Below are 26,445 nucleotides of genomic sequence, written 5' to 3' on the forward strand. Positions count from 1 at the left end.
GAATAGGTATGTACTTTTGAAAAAAAAAATTTAAAAGAAAATATTTAAAAAAATTGTTCCTGATCATGAAATTTCCTGTCTTGTAGGACAAACATAAAAGGTAAGATTTTATAAAAATTGCAATATTTTGGTTTGATATAAAAAATTTTTTCTCTATTAGATCCTGTTCTACATGGTAACTTGAGATGGAAAAACTTCGGGCTCTCGTATGGTAAGTAAACTTTTATATATTCGAAATTTTTATTTTATTTTTTTTTTCTTTTTTTGCAAATTTAGGTTTTTTTTCGACAAATATAGTTGCCGGCATCACTTAGGATGAATTGTATTGTAACGACGAGTCAGCCCAATCTACAGAAAGGTTTTCAGCAACAGATAATTCAAAAAATTGTTCGAAAATAATTTTGTATAAATAAATGAACTTAAGTAAAGTGAAAAACGAATTTAAATTGCATGAAAACCTAAAAAACCTGCAAAAGGAGCCCAAAAAACCATCCAGACAAAACCATGTATATAACCATGTATAAAACCATAGCTATGAATCCATGTATGAAATCATGTATAAAGATATATCTAATTCCTTTTTTTCTTCATATTAAATATACATACTTTTAGTATAGCTTTATACACAAAATTAGATATATCTATATACATGGTTTTTTCTTATAGGGATATTATTATTATTACAGGTTTTTATAATTCGTTGTATAATACTGATCCCTTGTAAAATACTGAGTTGGTTAGCAGGCTACTTACTACTAAGACCATAGTTAATTGTTTCTTCTCAAAAAGTAAGGCTGAACGTCTACAACATGTGATATGCTTACTCTTAAGAAATCGGGCAAGAGACCTTTGACACATTTATAAATAAGGACAAGCACATTAAAGTTTCTTCTCTGTTTGACACTCAATAATTCAGTTTGTTTCAACATATCACAGATTCCAGTATACCGATTTGATTCAGTCAGTGATCTTAAAGCTTAGTTTTTGTAATTCATTCAAATCAGTCTCGTTGTTCAATATCAAAATTGAGCTAAAATTGTATATTGTCATTGCTTGTTCGTATTTAATCATGTCATTCACTTTAAAGTTATGATATCTACTTCTTATAATTATATAAAAATACTTATAAAACAATATCCACATGAGATGAACGATGTTCAAAAATCAAAGAGGGGGAAATCTAAAAACGCAAAAGTTCTTATTTTTTATAGCTTTTTCAACCTCCAAAATTTCATTGAAATCGGATGACATAATTTTTGAACATCGTTCATCTCATGTGGAATTTGTCTTATACTTATAAATTGTTAAATATTGTTGTTGTTGATAAAATGCAAAACTTTATGAAATTTTTTAGAGAATTGTAATTTTTCTATACTACTCGAAATTCTGCTCTTCTTAGAAAGCTATAATTGTAAATATTAAAAATTTTCCTTTAATTCTCTTTAAAAATCCTTTCTAACTTTGACCAACTCTCCTCCTGTTTGCAAAAAAAAACAACAAAATAAAATAAAAAATGAGAAAACTTTCCAATCCACAATAATTGTCATCAGCCTGAAAATTTCCTTCCTCCTCTCTACTATTTTTAAGTAATAATCAAAATGACTGACACTTTTTTTGTTCCTCATTCGTTCTCGTTATTTTTTGCTTCATCTCCTCTTTCTATTCCATTATCACATCTTTTTTTATCCGCACAAAAATTCACCTGCTCTTCGATAAAATTCGAATAAAATTGCGGTCTCATAAGATATTTCCATCTCTTTCTCCTCTGTCTGACCAAATATTGACCATGACAGAAAATAACCGAAAATTTTAGTGCTTAGCAAATAATATTTTATGCTTTATTGCAGGTCCAGGCTTGTTCATTCCCATCAATCAAGCCAAGAAACGATGAGAGGCGAGAAAAATGAAATGGGTAAAAAGTTATTATATTAAAATGATTGTTTACGGAAAATGCGCACAATGAATGACTGGTCAGGAAGTAAATATTATTATGTAATTAATTGGATTTGATGTGTGTTTGCGATGTTCATTGCATAACGCGCAATAAATTTTTTTCTGCCAATAATTTTTTTTCGATGTTAATAGAAATCTTGATGCCAAATCGATGACATTGCAGTTTTTCAAGAGATTTTTCGGACAGAAAAAAATTTCTTTCTAATCAAACAAAAAGTCCTGACAAGAGATTTTTTTTCTTTCATTTTATTGCGTGCGACAAAAATAACAAGTTTGAGACACAAAACTTTTAACGAAATAAAATGAATGCATTTTCGTTGCCAAAAAATATTTTTCCACAAGCAACAATTTCTCGTCATCGTTGTTGTTGTTGTTGTTGCTGCTGTCGAGAAAGAGTGCGGTCACAAGCAAAACTTTCAATTTTTTGCTCGTCTTCTTCACAAAAACGAGGCTTTTTGCTCGTGCAACTTCATTAAAAATGCATAGAAATCGACCACTTTTGCGTCGTTTTCGGCATTAAGCTGCAGCAAAGTGACAAGTCGACGACAATTAAACGACACAGGAAGCATTTTTTTGAAAAAAAAAAAATTTTACAAAGCAACATGACACATCTAATCATAACAAAGCCACACTCAAACACAAAACAACTGACAACAAAACAAATAACTTTGTCTCCTTTCGGAAAAATAAAATAAAATGAAATATTTACAAAACGCAAAAATAAACAAAGAGACGACGTTGATGACGTACTTAACACTGAAAAGTGGCTTCAATTCACAGAGACAGGTTCGCAATGTAGCAACAATCGATAATTGAATTTCAAACAACCAAAGAGAGAGAGAGAGAGTGCAATTGATTTTGACAAGTTTTGAATATTTTATGAAATCAGAGTTGATTTTGTGTGTTGGCAATTTTGCTTTTGACATTTGTATGAATTTTAAAAAAGAGTTTAAATTGTAGTTTAAACTTTTTTTTGCTATTTCGGGAAAATGATTAAATTTTTTTTCACAGATGATTGGATTTTGGTGTTGTCTAAAAGTTTCTTTTTGCAAGTTTTTGGTTGAAGGTCGGCTAAATTGGATGATAGGAGGAGACTTTGTGGCGACTGGAGAAAATATTGGAAAAATGTAAGAAAGTTTAAAATGATTGACATTTGGAATTGAAGGTAATTTTTTTTAAATCATAAAATACTTTCTTCAAATAGATTAATTTTAAATTTTTATTTAAGAAAATTATTTTTTTATATTTTTTTACCGCATTTTGAAGAAAAAAAGTACGATTTTTGCTCCTCATATGATAAAATCGTACTTTTTTTATTTCATCAAAAATCGATCAGATATCAATGAAAATCAACTTAAAAATGAATATTTATTAACTTTAAGCTTTAAAACCCATCAAAATTTCGTTGAAAAGTGACTTGAGAAAAAAAGTACGATTTTTGCTCCTCATATGGTAAAATCGTACTTTTTCAGAACGATTTTTACTCCTCATATGATAAAATCGTACTTTTTTTATTTCATCAAAAATCGATCAGATATCAATGAAAATCAACTTAAAAATGAATATTTATTAACTTTAAGCTTTAAAACCCATCAAAATTTCGTTGAAAAGTGACTTGAGAAAAAAAGTACGATTTTTGCTCCTCATATGGTAAAATCGTACTTTTTCAGAACGATTTTTACTCCTCATATGATAAAATCGTACTTTTTTTATTTCATCAAAAATCGATCAGATATCAATGGAAATCAACTTAAAAATGAATATTTATCAACTTTTAGCTTTGAAACCCATCAAAATTTGGTTGAAAATTGACTTGAGAAAAAAGTACGATTTTTGCTCCTCATATGATAAAATCGTACTTTTTTTTGTTTCATCAAAAATCGATCAGATATCAATGGAAATCAACTTAAAAATGAATATTTATCAACTTTTAGCTTTGAAACCCATCAAAATTTGGTTGAAAAGTGACTTGAGAAAAAAAGTACGATTTTTGCTCCTCATATGGTAAAATCGTACTTTTTCAGAACGATTTTTACTCCTCATATGATAAAATCGTACTTTTTTTTGTTTCATCAAAAATCGATCAGATATCAATGGAAATCAACTTAAAAATGAATATTTATCAACTTTTAGCTTTAAAACCCATCAAAATTTCGTTGAAAAGTGACTTGAGAAAAAAAGTACGATTTTTGCTCCTCATATGATAAAATCGTACTTTTTTTATTTGATCAAAAATCGATCAGATATCAATGGAAATCGACTTAAAACTGAATATTTATCAACTTTTAGCTTTAAAACCCATCAAAAGTTGGTTGAAAATTGACTTGAGAAAAAAGTACGATTTTTGCTCCTCATATGGTAAAATCGTACTTTTTTTTATTTCATCAAAAATCGATCAGATATCAATGGAAATCAACTTAAAAATGAATATTTATCAACTTTTAGCTTTAAAACCCATCAAAAGTTGGTTGAAAATTGACTTGAGAAAAAAGTACGATTTTTGCTCCTCATATGGTAAAATCGTACTTTTTTTTATTTCATCAAAAATCGATCAGATATCAATGCAAATCAACTTAAAATTGTATATTTATTAATTTTTAGCTTTGAAACCCATCAAAAATTGGTTGAAAAGTGACTTGAGAAAAAAAGTACGATTTTTGCTCCTCATATGATAAAATCGTACTTTTTTTATTTCATCAAAAATCGATCAGATATCAATGGAAATCAACTTAATAATGAATATTTATTAACTTTTAGCTTTGAAACCCATCAAGTAACTGAATAGTAAATTTTTTTTATCGGTGAATATTTCAAAGCAAATTTAAATTTTTTTTTTAATTTAATTTTTTTAAAGAAAAATTTTCAGGAAAAAAAAAATAATTTCAATATTTAAACAATTTTTTCTCATTTTTACAAAATTACTAAAAAAAAAATACTTTTCATTCTTACTAAAAAAAAGAAATCAAACCTAAGCTCTGAAAAATATTTTTTTCAGAATTTGTCATCTGAATTGATTTTTTTTTCACGTTCAAACAAAAACCAAGAATAATATAAAAATTATCAGAATTTCTACAATGAACTCTCTTACTGCCACAAATAAATTTTTGCAATAAAAAATCGATCGAAATCTGCATAAAAGCCATTGTCCGCATTGTTCTCAATGCAAAGAAGAGCAAAAAAAAATTTTTTTTCAAAGAAAAATATTTCCAACTATAACAATGAAAGCACAAAGAAAGAATCAATATATCAATTCCTGTTCATATTATCCTTTAAAGCAATTGACATTCAGTTCATCTCTCATGCATGCACTCTTGAAATAAAAAAAAAAGTTTAAATAAATATTCAACGAGACAACGACGAGAGGTGTAATGTCATCAAAGAAAGTGAATTGATGAATAAATTAGATAAATATATCAACAACTTGCTTTTATATCGTTACTTGATTCCATTTTAAAATTCCCTACTTTTATGCATAGAGAAAAAAACAAAAGAAGAAAATGAAAAATAAGTACGAGAATAAACAATAAGAGCGTTAAAAGGGTCTTGTTGCCATGTAAATAAAGACCAAAGCCGAGGTAAAAACAACAAAGTTAATAAAAAAAAGTGTAGGGAGCAACATTTCGGTGTCATTTTCTAATCTTATTATTATTACACAGGCTCTCAGGTATCATTGTGACTTTCAAACACATTTTTCGTCACCAGCTGGTAGCAAGGCACGCGAACGGAGAGGAAATGGAGAAGCAGGTAAAGTGTATTATTATTATTATATCATGAATAAATCATTCGAAATCGACGTAATAATATTATGGTCATCAACACACGTGACTCTCGCTGTGATTTTACTTTCCCTTTAAATACGCTGCGATAGAAAAAAAACTACGTTTGGTGAGTAAATAAGGCCGTTTCTCGTTATTTGCTGGAAAAAAAGTATTTAATTTGATAGGCAAATATTTGTGGAGCAGCAGCGTGGAAGGAAAGCGAAAGGAAGGAATGAGAAGGCAATTAGATTGATTTTTACGCGCGTGGAAAATAAAATTGAATCATTAAGCAAAATGAATTAGTTGGAAGGGAATTTTCCGAATTTTTAATGAATTTTGTGAATTGAGAAATGGGTCAATTTCGATTAAACGACCTTGAAAATTTTCACACAGAGTATTTGCCAACTTAAATTAAGCTCATTCAGTTTTAAGCCTTTGACAATGACAGTCATTCGATTTTTTCCAAAGTCCTCAAAAAATCCCCCAAGGGATCTGGAGCCGTCTAAAATACTGAATTTTACGACAAAAGTGATCAAATACTTTGGTGATTTAGTGATCGGTGATTATTTCAATGCAAACTGGAAAATTGGCTGGCGTTTTCTTCACCTGCTCTTCTATATTGTTTTTTCAATTTTCGCCTATTTATTCTACGGTTACCAGCATCGTCAAAATTTTTTGGAAATCATCAAGACAGCATGTCTCATCATTTTTCCGGTACTTGGGATCCAGCGAATGCATCTCATTGTCGTAAACCACGATATAGGACTCGAAGTTCTCGGTCAGGTATTTGACTTTACGCGAAAATGGGAACATGATGCTGTGGCATTTCCGATACTTTGTTGGTATTTTCGACTTTTACGGACACTCATGATTTGTAGCTTGGCTGCCATTAGTTGCTTCGGAACGCTGTGGATATGTACTCCTGTCATTTTTTACGCTTTCACGGGCAAGATGATTGTCGCTGCTGAACTATATTTGCCCTTGGTGGATTACAGGAAACATCCGGGCTTTGAGATGCATTTGGTATTTCACGCTTTTTGTATTTTTTTCTCAATAATTGGTATAGCATCAGTTACTTTCCAAATTTTGACACTTTTTGTATCACTTTGCTCGCAAATCGACATTTTATCTGAGCGAGTTACGGCTTTGGCGGAGTACATTCGAAATAATCACGAAAAATGGAAGGATAACAAAAGTGATGAGATCCTCGTGAAAACCTTGCGAGACATCTACGAAGATCATCAGAGCACCATAGAGTTCCTCGATAACTTGGAAGATTTGCTCTCGTATCAGCAAATGACGGATCACATGTTTTTCGGATTTCAAATTTGTTTGGCGCTGTTTATTGTGATGCAAGAAGTTTGGATACCTGGTTATTATATCGTGATTTCGGGAACTTTTATTGTCTTTACGATTGATGCCTTGGGTACGATCATTGATGTAAAGTTGGAAAAATTTTCGGCAAAAACTTATGATGTTCCATGGTACTTGATGACTGTGAAAGATCAGAAGAATTTTTGCTTTTTCTTGGCTCATACGCAAAGTTGCGATCGATTGACGTTGTACGGAAGACTTCCGTTGAATTTGGATACATTTGTGCGATTTTACAAAGGAATTTATTCGTATTTGATGATTTTGAGAGAAGTTGAAAATTAAAATCTGTTTGTCTGTCTGTCTGTAATTATGGCTAACATTGTTCCAGCAAAAATAAGAAGACAAGATGCAATAAACAAATTTTATGTTAAATGTGAAAGAAATAAAAATTCACTTCTGTATAATTTCCGTCAAAATCTACCTGATACAACATTAAAAAAAACCACTATGGACATTTGAAAAACAAAACTACAACCCAACAATGGAATGGATTAACGAATAGGAAAATTGCAATGTCATAAATAAAAACTTAATAAGTGATCCAAATAAAAAACTTGCAGGATTTAACTTAAATCATGAATCATGGGTGAAATTGAACCGTGTCAGAAGTAACCATGGAAGATGTCAATATCTTTTAAATAAATGGAGAATAACAGACAATGCAAGATGCGAGTGCGGATCAATTCAAACAATGGAACATTTAATTTTTGAATGCTTATTAACACGCTTTAACGGGACAATGCTAGACCTTCACAACCTTTCTGAAGATGCCTTAATATGGTTGGAAAACCCAATAATAAAATTTTAAATTCCATTTGAAAAATTTTAATAAATCATACGATAATGCGCTGAGGAGTATGAAAATGTGAAGTTGGTATTTTTAGTGAAAATTTAAATTTAAAAATGTGACAGACATCAAAATTCTTGGAAAAAATAATTTTTTGAACAATTTTGAAATTTTTTAAATTTCAAAGCACTACAAAATTACTTTAAAATTTTAAATTTTGTCAAAATATTGAATATTCTTTCATATTAATGAAACAAAATATATTACATCTATACAAAATAATTAACGTTGTTAATCTTCGTTATGATTTGAAAGTGATTCGTAACAAAGAAACTTCTTCATATATTGAAGTGACCTTGTCAAATCCATGTGTTAATATGACAAATCTGAACTGAAACTATTGTGGATCAAATGTACTATTGTCGTGAAATATTTAATTAAATTAAAGCAAATTATTAGTTAGGGAAGAAGCTTCGAAAATTTTTTGAAGTTCGATTTTTTTGTATTCAAACTGTACGGTTTTTGAATTTTTAGGTCAAAAAACAAATGATTATTCTTACTTTAACTTCAAAAACTTTAGAGCGCTTTTAACATTAAAATAAATAATTTAATAAATCCTCAGAGGCTTAAAAAAATCTAAAAATATTAAAGTTTAAGAATAAGACTTTTTTCTTGTTTTTAACGTAAAATTCAATGCCAAAAAAATTGATACCAAAAAAAATTTTTTTAACATACCTTTGTCATTGATATGTATTTGTACATATCTAAACCAAAAACAAAACTTACCTAAAAAGAAAATTTAATTTATTTTTAATCTTTATAGCCAACAGTTAACAACTACTTCGGTAGACCTGATATTGATTTCGCCTTTCATGTTCATTAAAACAACAAAGAAAACTTTTTTTTTTGAAAATCATCATCTTTCTTTGTTGTTTTGATGCTTGTCAAACCGCCACCTGCCTCTGCTTTAATGATCGTCTCATGTCGAACGCAATGTTTTATGCATGAAACACGTCTTAAGATAATCTCCCCCAACGAAGAAAATAAAAAAAAATATGAAATTCACCTAGAAAAAACAACAGAAAAAAACTTTATCAAACTGAATGAAATATTAATCAAAAATGATTTCCATAAATTTTTTTTCAATATCTTCATATTTTTTTTTTTTTGAAACAACGACCGAGGAATGACAAATTTACTTACCCCGTCGTAGTTTAATAGTACTCTCGGTACTTTAAGTTTAAAATTCTATCACCTCGTTAAATATACCGAAAAGCTCCCGCTTTGCCAATGTCTTCATGTTACCAATAACAGTAATAATAAAAGGAACATAAGAACCGATGTAAATTATTTATTAGCTCTCTTGCATGCACACATATGCAGCGCATGTCCGACACACGTTCATCTACCTGTGTAACGGTTGTTTTTCCTCGTAATTTTGAACGATTTTCCCACACAGAGATTTTCTTCGTACGTACGTGGAAAATTCTATTTAGCGATAAATCGCCCTCTACCGGGAAATTCTAGAATTAATCGCATAACTGTGGTATAACTTATGCAGAACAGTTCTTACTGAATCAGTTCGCTGCGGATTTTCATGTGGAAAACATTCTAATAATCAAGAGTAGAGTCCACAGTCGTTCTACAAGCATCTATAGATTCCTTAATAAAATTCTTGTTACACGCACGGACATACGGCGAAGAGAACGCGAGAGAGTGTAACGGTTAAAATTAACAAAAAAAAAAATAATAATAATAAATAATTTTCTTACTCATATTAAATAATATAATTTATTAATAAATAATTGAATTGATAGAAAATATTTATTTACGAACGACGACGACCGACGAGCAAAAGTGCATTCAAAATTTATTGTTGTAGAAGAAAACGTCGTTAAATTTATTATTATTACGTTCGGAAAATTTTTGTTAAACAATATATATACGCGGCGTGCCCGACTGTCGAAAAATAGAAAAACTTACTTATTTATTCATTACGCGCGGAGTAAAAATATAACGATAAAATAATTAACCAAATAAAAAACTCGAACACAAAAATCTATATTTCATCGAGGAAAAAATAAAGAAAAAAAAATTGGTGATGCAAGTGTAAGAAAAAAAAAATAATAGAGAGAGAGGGAGAGGTAAAAAAAAAATAAAATAATAAAAATACAAGAAAAATCGAGTTCTATTAATCTATAAATAATAATAATTACCTTTCGGATCAAATTAAAATGAATGAAAAAAAAATAATAAAGTGGAAAAAATTAATGTGAATTTAATGGTTTTAAAACGAGAATTTTTACATGGACAAATAGTGTGGATATCGGATATTAAAATGTGAAACAACAAGGACTGTGGTCGAAAATTAACTCGTTAATGTGTTGATACTGAAGTACTTTTTTTTACAAGTCCGCTGAAATACAGGAAAAAATGAATAATTAAAAAAGTGGTTTTTATACAGAGAAAAACCGATAAAATGAATTATTTACAAGGCGCACAGTGGGATGGGAAAGTGTCGGTTGATCAATGCTCAATAATTATTTTTTATTTGGAAAATTGATATTTTTTGGATTGTAGTTAATTATTACATGAATATGAATTTTTTGAAGAAAATTTGAGCTAATTTTTATTTTTTTTAGAAAAAAAAAATCGAAAATTGGAAAAAAATGTTTTTTCTTTCGATTAATTTGTTTTAATTAATTTTCATTTTTTTTATAATTTCTAAGATTTAATTAAAAAAAATTAATATTGTTTTAGAAAAAAATGAATAAAAAAATTATTTTAATTTCAATTAATGATAATAATTTAATTTAAATTTATTAAATTTTAAATAATTAATTTTTTAATTAATTTTAAAATAATTTTAAATAATTTAATTTTAATTTATTTAATTTAATTAATTCAATAATTTAATATTTAATTAATATAAGGTTAAAAAAAATTTTTAATTAAAATTATTTAATTAATTATTATTTTTTTTTTTTTTTTTTTTAAAAATTTTTAATTTAATTAAATTTTTTTTCAAAAATTAAAAAAATAATTTTACAATTTTTTTTAAAGAAAATCTTAAAAAAAAATCTGAAATTTTAAACAAACAAAAGTCAACTATTTTGAGCAAAATTTCACTGAAATAATTTTATTCAATTATTTTATTTAAAAAAAACCACATAAAATCATCTTAAATCATTTTTATGTTATTTTATGAGCGTCAAAAAATCACTGTAACATTCATAATTTGACTTAAATTCATTTTTTCAACACTCATTGAGCAACTTTTCCACTCTTTTCACTTTTCGAATCCCATTAAAAGCCCATTTTATTGATGGATTCAAGTTCAAATTCGAGTTCAATGGTGACATTTATCACTAAGCTGCCATTGAAATCTCATTCTAAGTCCATCATTCGCCGAATATATTTATTTCACATCGTGATCTCTCTTTAATATTTCATAATATTCCCACCTTCGTTCACAAAAGCGAACAAGAAAAAAAATGATACAAGAAAAAAAAAACAATTTTTCCATTACTTACTCATCCATCTATCGAATTGATTGATCGTTCCCCCGTTCATTATTATCGTTATTATAATAAAAAAAAATATTCCCTTCACACATATTCGCTGCATATTACATCGACCTACGTTAAACCGACGACGACGAAAAAAATCACAGAAAAATAATCCAAATTTAATTAATAAATATTTTAACGAGAGACAAGCATTTTTTTCTTGTACATGGCCGACATTAACCTAGTCCGCAGCAGTGGTCTAAAAAATTGAGTAAAAATTGTTGTTTCTAATTTTAATCATCATATGTGAGACAAAAAATATATTTAGTAAATATTGTGCAAGCTTGTGTCGTCGTGCCTCTGAGTCGTCGTACAAACCGAAAAAAAAATCAAATAAATAAATAAATGAACGAATAACTTAAAAGAAAAAGTTTAGAACGAAAAAAAAAATTTTTTTACTCGCGTGTTGTTTCTACTAGTTAGAAATTATAAATAAATATTTCGTTGTAATAATTTTTTTTTGTGTGACATTTTTTTTTCTTAATGTTTTCAGTGTAAAATACATAAAATTGAAGAATTTAATGAATATTTAATAAATAAATAAAAAAAAAGTAAAAACAAACTCAATCATTGACTGGATATTTGATTGACACACGAAGAGTGCTGCGGAAAAAAACAAACAAATCCATCATCGAACAACTTTTGAATGTAAGTAAACTTGTTTTTTATTTCTTTTTTGTCATGTCATGCAATTTTAATGAGCCAGTCGTCTCCACATGATCCCTTCAATCAAAGACCGTGCTATAAAATTCCGTAATTAATGATTTACATCGAGCGAACGGAACGTCTGTCAAGTCGTTAACATTTGTCGTTTCCCCATTTTTCGTCAGTTTGGATCCAGAGTGCGGTTTAATTTTATATTTTGCGAACATTTTGCACTTAATGCTCGTATTAAAGGTGCCTGTGAGAAATAAGAGTGCTCGGAGGAAATAGTGTAATGAGTCGTTTTTTGTTATTTTAGTGTACAACGCGAGATATAATTTCCGCTGTTGAATAAGTTGAGCGCTGAACGACCTGAAAATGTATCCTCTCATAATTTTTTATGTTAATTCAAATCCAATTTTCCTTTTTTCTCTCTACCTCGTCGTTGTCGTTTGGATGTATGATATCCCAGTGGGAATAAATTAATTTTTTTTTGGGACCCTGAGGGATTAAAAATAAACTTTGCTAATTTTCATATGATTTTTTTCAAACTTTTTATTTATTTTTCCTAAAAGAATAAAATTTTTTAATTTTAAATTTTTTTTTTATTTTCTCTAAAAATAAAAATTTAAATTTTTAATAATTTTTATTTAATATTCTCAAAAAATTAAAATTTTGAATTTTTTAAAATATTTATTTTTCTCAAAAAATTAAAATTTTAAATTTTCAAAATATTTATTTTCCTCAAAAAAATAAAAAAAAAGATTTAGAATTTTTTTTAAAAATTTTTTCTTAATTTTTATTTTCTTAAAAAATAAAATTTTTAAATTTTTCTTATTTTTTGTATTTATTTTCTTAAAATTATGAATTTTTTAAAAAATATAAATTTTTAAATTTTTTCAAATTTTTTTTTATTTAATATTTCTTAATAAAAAATAAATATGACAAAAAAATCCTATGAAAATTCAGAGGGTCTTATTTTAAAATTTACAGGGTCTCAAAAAAATCCACAATTTCCCACTGGGCAGTTAGAGAGAACTCCATAAAATTAATGAAACAAAGGGCGTCTGTCAGTGCTTCACGTCTTTTGTTAGCAGCAAGCAAGCAACGTTAACTGTGCCAGTTACAGCGAAAAAAAAATTCAATTTTCCAGATACATTAAAGAAGGATGTTCTTATCAGACAAAGCAAATTTTTTCCATAATTTTCCGCTTTTTTTCGCTATTCGATTGTTCGCTTCGACAGAAAAACGACAAAATTAGTGGTAGTTGTTCTAATACATCATTTTTTATTGAAACGACTACAAACGAAACCAACATTGTCGCAATCGTAAAACGAATGAATTATGAATACAAAAAAAAATCGACTTCATGATAATTTTTTTTCTGCGTCTTTGCTACCTTTTTATATTCATTTATTTAACACAAGCAAGTTTTTCCTTCCACGTTTTCTAAATTTAACCGTTTAATTATCTATTGATTTTCATGGAAACATGGAAAAAAGTAAAGTTGTTGCAACGAGCGTGTTTGACGAAGCGAAAAGTAACATAAAATGTAAAATCCAAAACGTTTTGAGGAAGGAGAGATAATGTAATGGAATAACGAACACCTGACCAATGTTTTTTCCATGTGCTATACCCCATGACGAGCGGTAGCAATTTTTGCATTTATATGCGTAAAAAGTTGTAACAATGTTTTGTGTTTTGATGTAAAATAATGACTACTTTCGTTTTATGCGATGTTCAGTTGAAGCAGAGAGTTTTCTGGTTTTTATTTTGCGGGAAAATGTTGAATTCAGCTCAGGAAGAATTTTTTATAGAAGTTTTTAAAAAAAGAATTGAATTTCGTTTAAGTTTAATATTAAAGAAAATTAATTTTAACACAAAATCTTTACATTAAAGCTTATTTATAAATTTAAAAAAAAATATGCCATAAGGTATAGGTCAAATCGATGTAAAACATCCTTGTTTTTATTTTGACAAAGAGGATAAAAAAAACAAAAAAATTAAAAATGCAAAGAAAATTAGCATACATTTATTAACATATTTTATTTTTCTTCAAATATAAAATTGTGTCTTTTAAAAATTTAGGAACTAGGTAAATAATATGAAAAATATTTAAGAAAATATTATTAAATAAAAAAATTTATTAAAATTTGTAATAAAATTTATGGTAAAATATTTTGCACATATCAAAAAAAAAATTGAACTATTCATTTAAATATTGATTTTTTTCATGTTTTTTCAAGTGATATCGAAAGTTGTCCCTATTTGTAAATATTTTGCTACATTGTTCACAGTTTCCGACAACTTTTTTTTCGTGAATTGAGTCAATGTGCCTTGTTAAGTGACCTTTACTTGAAACTGAGATGTCACAAATTGAGCATTTATAAATTTCCTTCTCCAAGTGTTTCAATGCCAGATGATCTTTCAAGTCTCTTGCAATTCGAAAACCTTTTTTGCAAATGTCACATTTGAAATTCAATTTTCTTTCATGAGTTTGTTGGATGTGCAGTTTCATCTTGTATGTCATTATCATTTTGTTACAGATTTCACACTTTGATTGACCAACATTTTTCAGGTGAATTGTTTGCATGTGTCTCTGTAACACCAGCTTAGTTGGACTCTTCTGCCCACAAATGTCGCAAGTAAATTTTGGTTCTTCGTGTGTTTTTTTGTGATAAATGAAGGACATTTCATTGAAGTAAACTTTTCCACAATCCTCACATTTCCGTGGCTTATGTTGCTTTTGATAATGTTCTCTCAGATTTTCCTTCAAAAAGTATCTAGGACAATACTTGCATTTCCTACTGTCTGGATGATCTTTGAGTGAGTCACTCTGATGAATTTTCAAATGATGTACAAGATTGCCTTTTAATGTAAAAGATTTATTGCAGATTTCACAAATATTTGTTTGTTTTGGTTTTGCCATTTTTCGACTATTTTCGTTTTAAAAATAAAACTATACTGAACCGAAACTCTTAAACAGTGTTCTTTATATAGTTTTGTCATTTGAAGACAGAAACCTTTAGTTCATCATCATGACTCATCTTCATGATCCACAAACCGAAACTGGCTGATGAACATAAAGGTCGTCGGTTCTAGACTCGAAATCATTTTTACGTGTTAACGATCAACGTTAACGGCGTTATGAAAAAAAGGAAACTAATCATAGGAATCCGTGTTTAACAGTTTTTTTATTGGAATATCAAAATTAATATTCATTCCTTCTTTAACCGTCAAGTGGAACAAACGTGGATAAAAATAGTATAATTCAGGTATAACACTTGCCTGTTCAAATCAAAGCTCTTGTTCTCAACAATCATGAAAAACTTTTCTGACTCCAATCGTGCTCAAAACCTACTGAGATCTTTTAGAAACCCTTTCAGAATTACTGGGAGAGCTGATTGAATTATGAGGGCGCCTGTTTGGAATGACATGTAAAAAGCTAAGACCCAAGCTTCCGATTTCGCAGTATGAAGTACAATAGAACTCCTTGAGAGACCGCGGTACGAACCATTATCATCTCCATCCATTGAAACTCAACAAACCATCACAAAAATGACACAAAATGCACCCAGTGGGAAATTTGGGCTTTTTTAGACCCTAAAAGTAAAATATAGGCCCTAAGTGTTTTCTTAACAGTTTTCCAACTTTTTGTTGGTTTTTTGAGAAAATTTTTTTAGAAAAATTAAATTTTGAGTAAATTTTATGATTTGCAGCCAAAAACTTTCATCTTTCTGATGCAAAAATATATTTAATTGTAATAAACGTATAAATAATAGAATTAGGTCTAAAAAGTAGAATTTTCACAATTATTAGCGAGTTAAAATCGGATTATTGAGCCATTAAATATTTAATTTACTTTAATTTTCATTTTTGTAAAAAGAATTTCTCAAATATTTCTGGTAATGTTCTTTTAGGACAAATTTAGTAGAATATTTGCTTTTATTACTTTCAGGATGATCTTTGTCGAGCTAATTGAGATGAATTTTCATGTGTCTTCTTAGATTTCCTTTTTCAGAAAAAGATCTCTTGCACAAGTCACAGATAAAATATTCAATTTTTTCATGTTTTTTCAAGTGACTTCGAAAGGTGTTCATATGTATAAATGTTTTTGCGCATATTTCACATTTTCCGACAACTTTTCTTTCGTGTACTGAGGTAATGTGCCTTTTCAAGTGACCTTTACTTGAAACTGAGATGTCACAAATTGAGCATTTATAAAGTTCCTTCTCCAAGTGCTTCAAAGCCAGATGATCTTGTAAGTCTCTTGTTCTTCGAAAGCCTTTTTTGCAAATGTCACATTTGAAATTTAATTTTCTTTCATGAGTTTGTTGGATGTGCAGTTTCATCTTGTATGTCATTATCATTTTGTTACAGATTTCACACTTTGATTTTTCCCTAATTTTTAGATGAATTGTTTCCATATGTCCCTTTAACACCAGCTTAGTTGGACTCTTCTGCCCACAAATGTCGCAAGTAAATTTTGGTTCTTCGTGTGTTTTTTTGTGATAAATGAAGGACATTTCATTGAAGTAAACTTTTCCACAATCCTCACATTTCCGTGGCTTATGTTGCTTTTGATAATGTTCTCTTAGATTTTCCTTCAAAAAGTATCTAGGACAATACTTGCATTTTCTACTGTCTGGATGATCTTTGAGTGACTCACTCTGATGAATTTTCAAATGATGTACAAGATTGCCTTTTAGTGTAAAAGATTTATTACAGATTTCACAAGTATTTGTTTGTTTTGGTTTTGCCATTTTTCGATTATTTTCGTTTTGACAATAAAACTATACTGAATCGAAATTCTTAAACATTGTTCTTTATATAGTTTTGTCGTTTGGAGTAAAGAAACCTTTGGTTCATCATCATGACTCATCTTCTTGATCCACAAACTGGCTGATGAACATAAAGGTTTGAGATTCGAAATCATTTTTACGTGTTAACGATCAACGTTAACGGCGTTATGAAAAAAGGAAACTAACCATAGGAATTCGTGTTTAACAGTTTTTTTTATTGAAATATCAAAATTAATATTCATTCCTTCTTTAACCGTCAAGTGGAACAAACGTGGATAAAAATAGTATAATTCAGGTATAACACTTGCCTGTTCAAATCAAAGCTCTTGTTCTCAACAATCATGAAAAACCTTTCTGACTTCAATCGTGCTCAAAACTTACTGAGATCTTTTAGAAACCCTTTGAGACCTACTGGGAGCGTTGATTGAATTTTGAGGGCGCCTGTTTGGAATGTCATGTAAAAAGCTAAGATCCAAGCTTACGATTTCACAGTATGAAGTACAATAGAACTCCTTGAGAGACCACGGTGCGAACCATTATCATCTCCATCCATCGAAACTCAACAAATCATCACAAAAATGACACAAAATGCACCCAGTGGGAAATTTGGGCTTTTTTAGACCCTAAAAGTAAAATATAGGCCCTAAGTGTTTTCTTAACAGTTTTCCAACTTTTTGTTGGTTTTTTGAGAAAATGTTTTTAGAAAAATGAAACTTTGAGTAAATTTTATGATTTGCAGCCAAAAACTTTCATCTTTCTGATGCAAAAATATATTTAATTGTAATAAACGTATAAATAATAGAATTAGGTCTAAAAAGTAGAATTTTCACAATTATTAGCGAGTTAAAATCGGATTATTGAGCCATTAAATATTTAATTTTCATTTTTGTAAAAAAAAATTCTCAAATATTTCTGGTAATGTTCTTTTAGGACAAATTTAGTAGAATATTTCCTTTTATTACTTTCAGGATGATCTTTGCCGAGCTAATTGAGATGAATTTTCATGTGTCTTCTTAGATTTCCTTTTTCAGAAAAAGATCTCTTGCACAAGTCACAAGTAAAATATTCAATTTTTTCATGTTTCTTCAAGTGAATTCGAAAGGTGTTCATATGTATAAATGTTTTGGCGCATATTTTACATTTTCCGACAACTTTTCTCTCGTGAACTGAGTCAATGTGCCTTTTTAAGTGACCGCTACTTGAAACTGAGATGTCACAAATTGAGCATTTGTAAAGTTTCTTTTCCAAGTGTTTCGAAGCCAGATGATTTTGTAAGTCTCTTGCTCCTCGAAAGCCTTTTTTGCAAATGTCACATTTGAAATTTAATTTCCTTTCATGAGTTTGTTGGATGTGCAGTTTCATCTTGTATGTCATTATCATTTTGTTACAGATTTCACACTTTGATTTGTCCGCAATTTTTAGATGAATTGTTTCCATATGTCTTTTTAACGCAGCTTTAATTGTACTTTTTTGCCCACAAATGTCGCAAATAAATTTGGGTTCTTCGTGTGTTTTTTTGTGATAATTGAAGGTCGTTTCACTGAAGTAAATTTTTCCACAATCCTCACATTTCCGTGGCTTATGTTGCTTTTGATAATGTTCTCTCAGATTTTCCTTCAAAAAGTATCTAGGACAATACTTGCATTTCCTACTGTCTGGATGATCTTTGAGTGACTCACTCTGATGAATTTTCAAATGATGCACAAGATTGCCTTTTAATGTAAAAGATTTATTGCAGATTTCACAAATATTTTTTTGTTTCGGTTTTGCCATTTTTCGACTATTTTCGGTTTAACAATGGAAGTATACTGAACCGTAATTCTTAGACAGTGTTCTTTATATAGTTTTGTCATTTGAAGACAGAAACCTTTAGTGCATCATCATGACTCATCCTCATGATCAAAAAAACGAAAAAATCAAAAATAGCTTAGTACAGCGGTTAACGTATCTGACTGATGAACAAAAAGGTCGTCGGTTCGAGACTCGAAATCATTTTTACGTGTTAACGATCAACGTTAATGGCGTTATGAAAAAAAGGAAACTAATCATAGGGATCCGTGTTTAACAGTTTTTTATTGGAATATCAAAATTAGTATTCATTCCTTCTTTAATCTTCAAGTGGAACAAACGTGGATTAAAAATAGTATAATTCAACACTTGCCTGTTCAAATCAAAGCTCTTGTTCTCAACAATCATGAAAAATCTTTCTGACTCTAATCGTGCTCAAAACCTACTGAGATCTTTTAGAAACCCTTTGAGACCTACTAGAGTGAATTTTGAGGGATGACTATGGGCGAAAAACGGGTCAGATTGATCCCTTAAGGGAATTTTTGGTCTCTAAAGGGATCAGATTGAAACCTTAATAGAACAAATTCCCTTTAGGGATCAATTTGGCCCGTTTTTCCCCATAGGGCAGTATAGAACTCCTTGAGAGACCGCGGTGCGAACCATTATCATCTCCATCCATCGAAACTCAAAAAACCATCACAAAAATGACACAAAATGCAGTTTGAACTCTGCATCATTTTCGCAATGTGAACATCCTCACTGCGACGCTCCATCTTTTAACCATTATCTTGGGACAACAAAGCTGCTCCTTTTCTTCCTTAAATTTCATTAGATATGCAATAATTTTCTCATTATCCTGCCGTCTTTCAATCTTTTCTCCTTGCATATTTCGTGCCTTGCCTCGCACATGTGAAAAGATGTTACATGAATTTCCCATGGGAATCGATATCTCGGTCGTCGTCTTTTTCTTCTTTGCTCAGTTGCAAGAGGCAGCAACATGCAGTATGTGATTTTGCGGGAAGCACTGAGGAAAAACGGAGTAAAAGAAGCGGAAGAGACCCAGGTAGAATTATAAATTTTGTATCAAAAGCCCAATGGAACGTTCACTTTATTTCTTTTCGATAAATGGTCGGAATGTGGCAAAATCGTCTGTGGCTTTTGCGAAACGTGTCTGAATAATAAAAATAATAATAACAGACTGCTTCGGTGCACTGTATATTTTATACGGTTTCAGCTCATTTATCTCTTTCAAAATGCATGGATTTTGCAATTATTTTGTGTGTGTGTGCAAGGAAGAAAGATTTTTTTTTTGTTATAAATGGTAATTTTAATATTGAATGAACAGAGAAAGAGACTCGTCGTCATTAAGTCAAACACAAAAAAAAAAATGTAGGTTAGTCGTCCTTTTCATTCGTGGCAAGCGAACGAGCTGGTAGAAGTGTGCAAGAAGTTAAGGGTGTGGCATTTGTCATGTAACTCTGTCTATGTTTCAATATGCTTCAAATTTTCTATAAAATACGAACGGAATGATAATAAACATGATACATGTGAGTATGTGTGTTTGCCGGATAATGATGTTGTTTCAACCTCATACACGACGTCGCAAGGAAGGCATAAAGACAGTGCATGCAAGAAGCAAAAAAAAAACGACAAACATTCAGCTCTTATGTACAACAACAACAACAACAACGACGACGACGAACGAACGAACGAAAAAAATGTTACGCTATTCAACTTTTCTGTCGGTCTAACTTCTTTTACTGTTGCTGTTTTGTTACCATTTTGTCGGTGGTGCGGCAACATAGGTCGCGTATTTCCCCATTTGTACACTTTGTACGGAACAGAAAAAAAAATCGATCGCAGGCGCCGACATGCAATGTATGTGTCTATTTCGGGTAAAACTGAAAAATTGGTCAACAACTAAAAGTTTCGAGTCTCAAGTGTCTAGTAATTCATCGAAAAAATGGCTTTATCACGTTTTTAATTAAAAACTTTTGAATTTTTCATCTGAAAAAACCGTCGATGTCATCACACGTATTTTTTTTAGCTCATTGTTATGTAATGTGTGTTTGCTCCGTTTGTTTGTTTGTGCTTCAATTGTCGCATTCTTTGTGCTGGTTTAATGGGTGTGATGATCTAATAACCGGTAATTTTGTTCTTTGTTTGATTTTTGCAGCTTTTTTTGCAGTCGTTGTCGGTGATGAGAAAATTTTCTTTTTTTTTCTGAACAGAAATGCAACGATGTGTCGTTTTAATGTCATGGTCAAGGCATGAATTTCTCGAATTTTTTCTCATTTTCTACAAATAATGAGGAAAAATAAGTAATTTTGTAGGTTGTTTGTTGAGATTTTAGAAAAATACCATCTTTCAATGTTTTTGTTGTTTCAAGTTTAAATGCATTTTTTCAAAGAAAAATTAAGAATTGAGCGGTTTTATGTCGTTTTTGCTCGTCTTTGACCCAAAAATTTAAAAAAATATTTTTTTAATACAAAAATTTCTTAAAAATTATTTTTTTATGAATTCTTGAGTCTTCGATTCATTTTTTTTCTTGAATGTCTAACTTTTACTTTTACAAAGCAAGACATTTTCTTCCAACTTTTATTTACTACTTGAGGCTATAAATACATAAAATTGCAGTTTGGTCTTAAAATCAATAATATCGATGAGAAAATTACTGTTTTCTAGGACAAAGGTCTCTAATGACATATAAAAGCACTTCAAAATATAAAGTTTGAAAGATAATTTCTTTCTCTTAGAGACATTTTCTTGAACTTTTTTCTCCATATAATTCACTCTGGAGACTCATTTTATCGACTGATATCGAATAATGGGAATTTTTACCTTTTTTTTTTTATTTTTCATAAGAATGAAAATTTATTAAAGTTGACAAAAAATGACAAATTTAACGTCAAAAAGTATTTTTTTATGAAAAGACGCTAAAGTCTCGTTATTATTTATGATCTGCCATCGACCTTCATTGCTCATTGTATTCATTTATTTTTATTCTATTTGTCGAAAATGCATTTTATTTTATCTTTTCTCGATATTTCTTATTTTTATTTTATTTTATTTTACATTCGAGTGTAATCACATAAAACGAAAAATAAATAAAAACAACGTTCAAAATCCTTCTATTTTTTCGTGTTGTGTTGCACAAAGATTTGTAGAAATTGGCTATTAGTCAAGAACAAGAAAGAGAAAATATTTTAAAATAAATCTCAAGCGGGAGATTCACGAAAAAAAAACCAATCACTTTTGATTAATTTTTTGAAGTTATTTCATCGTCAAATTTTCTGTGCTCGAACATTTTTTTTCAAGCACTTTCATCGATGAATCGACCCGTCAACATCAAAAATGAATGTTAACTCCGCATTATATACTGCCATATTTTTTATTATATTTCCTCTTTCAATTTCCTCAGATCCGTTAAGCTCCATTCGCATCGTTGTCGAACGAAGAAGATCTGAGTTTATCCTCTACTGAAAAGTGCTTCTGTGGAAATTGTAGCGAATCGGAAGGCAGTTCTTATGAATGCGATCATTTTCGTGAATTCACTTCCTCTCAAAAGACCATTTCAATACACATAAAAAAAGATTTTAACGTGTGAACATCGGCTTTGCGAGTAAAATCCCCATGATAAGCCTTAACAGATGAACTGAGCACGATTTAATTCGCCAACAAGGAGTCGTCACTTTCATCGTCGTTTGTTTTGATTGAACGCACCGACCATTATTTGTGATTTAAATAAATTTTACAGCATTTATCACGCAAACAAAGTTTGAGGTGAAATTTCGTAAATTGGCTCATTTATCTTTAAAATAAAAGTTTTCCATTGAGTGAACTTTGAATGGGGGTTACAGAGTTGTACAGAGAGAAAAAAGGCGGAAAACCTTTTAGCAGATTAATTATTTAACCAAATTAAGATATTTATAATGAAAATTTAATGGCCGGTCCATTTTTGTGCCTCATTTGTCATGCTTTTTGATAAATAATTGCCTTAAAATAACTATTTTAAGTGACTTGTTTGCCTTTTTTGTTATAATTTTGTGCTCCGAAAATGTTTTTCCGACTAAATTGATTATGCATGTTCGGAAATTCATTCAAAAGAAGTTCAACAGGCACTTTTCACACACAATTATTTCAACTATTTCATGTGTTTTACTGCATATTTGCTCATCTCTTGCTCTCTCAGATGTATGAGTGTATGGAATTGTTGTTTATTCATGAATAAATGGATGGAATTTCTGTATAAAACAATAAAATGACAGCTTAAATATATACGCTTTTTCGGCACACACACACAGATGGATTTAAATTGCAATAATCTTCATGTTGCGATAGGAGTTTAAATGGACTTTGAATTGAGTTTTTGAATTGTTGAATGCAGTGGCGGCGCGTTTTGTCTATATTAAGGGGGTTGGATTGAATCTCTTTGTCGATGGTTTTTTGATAGTCGATACATTTTAGCAGATTGAATTCTTTTACAGGAAGGTAATGATTTCTATCTACGCCCTATCATATTACATCCTTATTACATAATTCAATTGGATATTATAAAACAAACAGTTTGCTTTTCAATAACTGCATGAAAAATTAAAAATCAAACATAACTTTGTTATTTTTCACTTTTATGTTGTAGTCATTGACAAACCCGTTTGCATTAAAAATTGATGTCCCATTGGGACGTGACAAAGTATATTCCCATTGTTGTATTTGCGTAACCATTGGTTAGTTTAGGTTGATGAATGTCACATGTTGAGTTTTTCATTTTTCGATCTTGTTTTTATAAGCAAGGGTTTTGAATGGTTTATTTGCCTTTATGGATTGTTTGAACATGTATCAAAGGACATTCACATCTCATTGTAGTTTGAATTTTCGCTAGTTTCGATATTTTTTCTGGTAGTTTTTCTTGCAACTACGATTTTTTTTTAAATCAAATATTTTTTTCCTTACTCCCATAACATCGTGTGTGGAGCACAATTTTTCATATAAGGTACATCGTTCGTTCTAAAATTAACATTAATTTACTTAATACAATGAACATAACATTTTCGTCAAAAACAAATTAAACAATACATCACATACTATTTACTTAATTCAAAAACTTAAACGGAGATAATTCATGGAAGATATCGTTCTCTTCGAGGATAATTCGTTTTAATTCATTCTTAAAAATTTCTAGAGAACCAGTGTTTTTCAGTGCGTCATCAAGTGCGTTGAATTCGACAGACGCTTTTGTGATTGGCGCCATGCCTCCGTTTTCCGCGAATTGACGTGCAGATCATTCGAGTTTCGCGTTGCTCTTCCATGAAAGTTGTACAGAGTTTCGAAGTGATGATGGTGCTTCGTTTCATTCAACAGCATTTTCTTGATGTTCACTAACCGTATTAAAATACTAGATGTAAGTTTCAAGCTCAAATTTACAAAAGTTCAAAAATATTCATCAGTGTTCTTGTGGAGTTTTTTCCTTTCCAATTGATGACAATAGTTAGTTCCTTAGCTTCGTTATTTCACACTTTTGCGTATTATGAAATGTTAGATTTTGCTGAATCAACAATTTTTAAGTTATATTTTTGGATTAACTTCGCTTTGGATGTAAAATAGTTTTGCATCATGTATTTATTCTGCAATATTTGCATAATTTCTATAATTTAATCTCTTATTTCAGTAAATAAAATACTTACCAAAGTGTTCGATTTCGATCGTTGTAAATTTCGTTTTATCTCCAATTCTATTTGTTTTCATACTACTTCTAAGCTTGCTGTTCAATAAACAAAAGTTATTTACTCATACAGTTTTCGAACAATCTACAAAGTTAAACATGATGGAAGTTTGGTTCTGAAATGGATAATATTTAGTTAAGACTTACCATAACCGCAACTCCTGTTCAATAGTAACTATTTGATTCCTTTGTTGAATTAGAGTTTTATCCTGCAAAAAAAAAATCAAAAACTTACCAGTTTTTCTATCTCCTTATGAAATTCTACTCCACTGCTGCAATTGTATCCAAAAAATCATGCATATGAAAATGAAATGTGACTTGTTTGTTTATTTATTTACGTTTCAACATTTTATAAAAAGTGCATCACAAAAAGTTCAAGGATTCATCATTTATAAATATCCCGATAAAAAAAAATCAAACGAATCCGGCAATTTATGAATGATTGATGCATAATAATTGCCTTTATCCGTTTAACTAATCCCATCGCTTGATTCTCTGATTGCATTTTTCGGATCCAGCGGCATTTTGCTACAACAATCACGTACACACACCCAACTTTGAATGAATGACACGAGCGACAGTTTCAAGTGAAATGAGGAGACGCAGCAGAACAGAGGAGCAACGCTGGCAGCACAGGAAATTTATACATTATGTAACTCTTTCAGGTTTTGTTACAATTTATTTGAGCTTGCAAAAATATGCTGAACAAGAAGAATTTATTGGCAACAATGTTGCTCTCGGTTCCTCCTCGTTTTTTTTTATTGTTTTGCAGCTAATATTTTTTTTATGTTTTATTTATAACAACAACAGAAAAAAGTAGTTTTGTATTCATTTGTCCTTTTTCACCGAAACTGTTAACACAGGAGACAACGTGAGCGGAATTCGAGCCAATTTTTTTGGACAGACTTGTACCATTTGTCAACGTTTTACATGTAAAATGCTCTTCATGCCCAAACGAGCTATAAATGGTTTAATCCAAAAATACTCGAATGCAAATTTTATTGATTTGTTCATTTCACAGAAATTTTTTTTTATTACTTTTTGTTATTGTCAAAACATAAATTAGGCCTGCCTGCATGTGTGTCGTCGCGCAGTAAGTCTCACTATTTTTGTAACACAACACAGGCAATATTGTGCACGTTTTTTTGATAAAAAAAAATGGCAAAAATTGCTAAAAATACTAAAAATGTATTTCCTTAAGCGATGTTTAACAGACACATGCTTGCTTACCCGCCTGCCCGAGTCGAGTATTAAAAATACTATTTTTTGCTGGATTTATGAACTAAACTCGGTAAAAAAAACATTCCATTGTTTTTTTTATTCAAAGTTTCCGATGGCATGGCATTTGAACTAAAAAAAAAAAATTTTTTTAGAGGACACTGTTTGCTGGCATATTGTTCAACTGGTGAGAAATGTATAACGAAAATTAATTGGATGGAGTAAGTTATGCAATAAATATTAAAATTGTTACAGATTGCACTAAAAAAATTACAAAAAATGAGGTATTTGGACTCATTTTTGTATTTATCAAAAAAAAGAAACAAAAAATGTACACGATTCTTGTCTAAATTGAAATAATTTACCGATAATACGATGTTGACGACGACGACGAGGACACCATGAGCAACAGTGAATGAACTACGTTGCGTGTTCAAAAGCATTTTACAGACTCTTGTTGTGTAAAAAATTTGTGGAAATTCAGCGCAACACAAAAGAAAGGAAGCGAAGATACGTTTAACACTCAGTATTAGCAACAATGTTGCTCATTGTTCGCTATACAGAAGGTCGTAGTTTTTTTTAATTGAAATTCAATCATCGTCTTTTCATTTTCATAATTGGGAGTTTCTTGCTAATTGAAAAATGGCTCGTGACTCATACTTTTTTTTTTTTGCGTATCGTCATAATTAATGCTTACCTGAATTGTTTTCCAAACCATCAAATTATCCAAGTTTCTCGTCTTTTTCTGTAGAAAATGAGAAGGGGAATCGTCTTTAGTAATCATAAAAGTGCCTTTTTGTAGCTCAATTTAAATAAACTTTCACAATAAATT

General features: G+C 29.8%; 3 protein-coding genes across 14 annotated transcripts in view; 2 read left to right on the top strand and 1 right to left on the bottom strand.

Moving 5' to 3' along the window:
* The first annotated feature begins 6,443 nt into the window (after positions 1 to 6,443).
* LOC134828924 (odorant receptor 67d-like) lies at positions 6,444 to 7,367 on the top strand. Its single transcript, XM_063841915.1, has one exon. The coding sequence runs from the start codon at positions 6,444 to 6,446 to the stop codon at positions 7,365 to 7,367; it is 924 nt and encodes a 307-aa protein (XP_063697985.1).
* A 2,104-nt stretch (positions 7,368 to 9,471) lies between these two features.
* LOC134832191 (glutamate-gated chloride channel) overlaps positions 9,472 to 26,445 on the top strand; it is an 81,999-nt gene continuing 65,025 nt past the window's right edge. For 11 of the 12 annotated variants that reach the window (XM_063846140.1, XM_063846144.1, XM_063846146.1 and 8 more), the window contains exons 1-2: positions 9,483 to 9,590; positions 11,935 to 12,089. The gene's annotated coding sequence lies outside the window, so the exon portion shown is untranslated. Of the gene's footprint in view, positions 9,591 to 11,934; positions 12,090 to 26,445 lie in introns of all 12 variants that reach the window. The other variant, XM_063846139.1, reaches the window with a different exon arrangement.
* LOC134828926 (zinc finger protein 227-like) lies at positions 16,058 to 18,265 on the bottom strand. Its single transcript, XM_063841916.1, has 2 exons — positions 17,941 to 18,265; positions 16,058 to 16,785 (listed from the first exon to the last, which is right to left on the bottom strand). Exons 1-2 carry the CDS (start codon positions 18,263 to 18,265, stop codon positions 16,058 to 16,060), a joined length of 1,053 nt encoding a protein of 350 aa, XP_063697986.1.

The sequence above is a fragment of the Culicoides brevitarsis genome, chromosome 2 (genome assembly GCF_036172545.1).
Source record: "Culicoides brevitarsis isolate CSIRO-B50_1 chromosome 2, AGI_CSIRO_Cbre_v1, whole genome shotgun sequence".
In the NCBI taxonomy this organism is placed as follows: domain Eukaryota; kingdom Metazoa; phylum Arthropoda; class Insecta; order Diptera; family Ceratopogonidae; genus Culicoides; species Culicoides brevitarsis.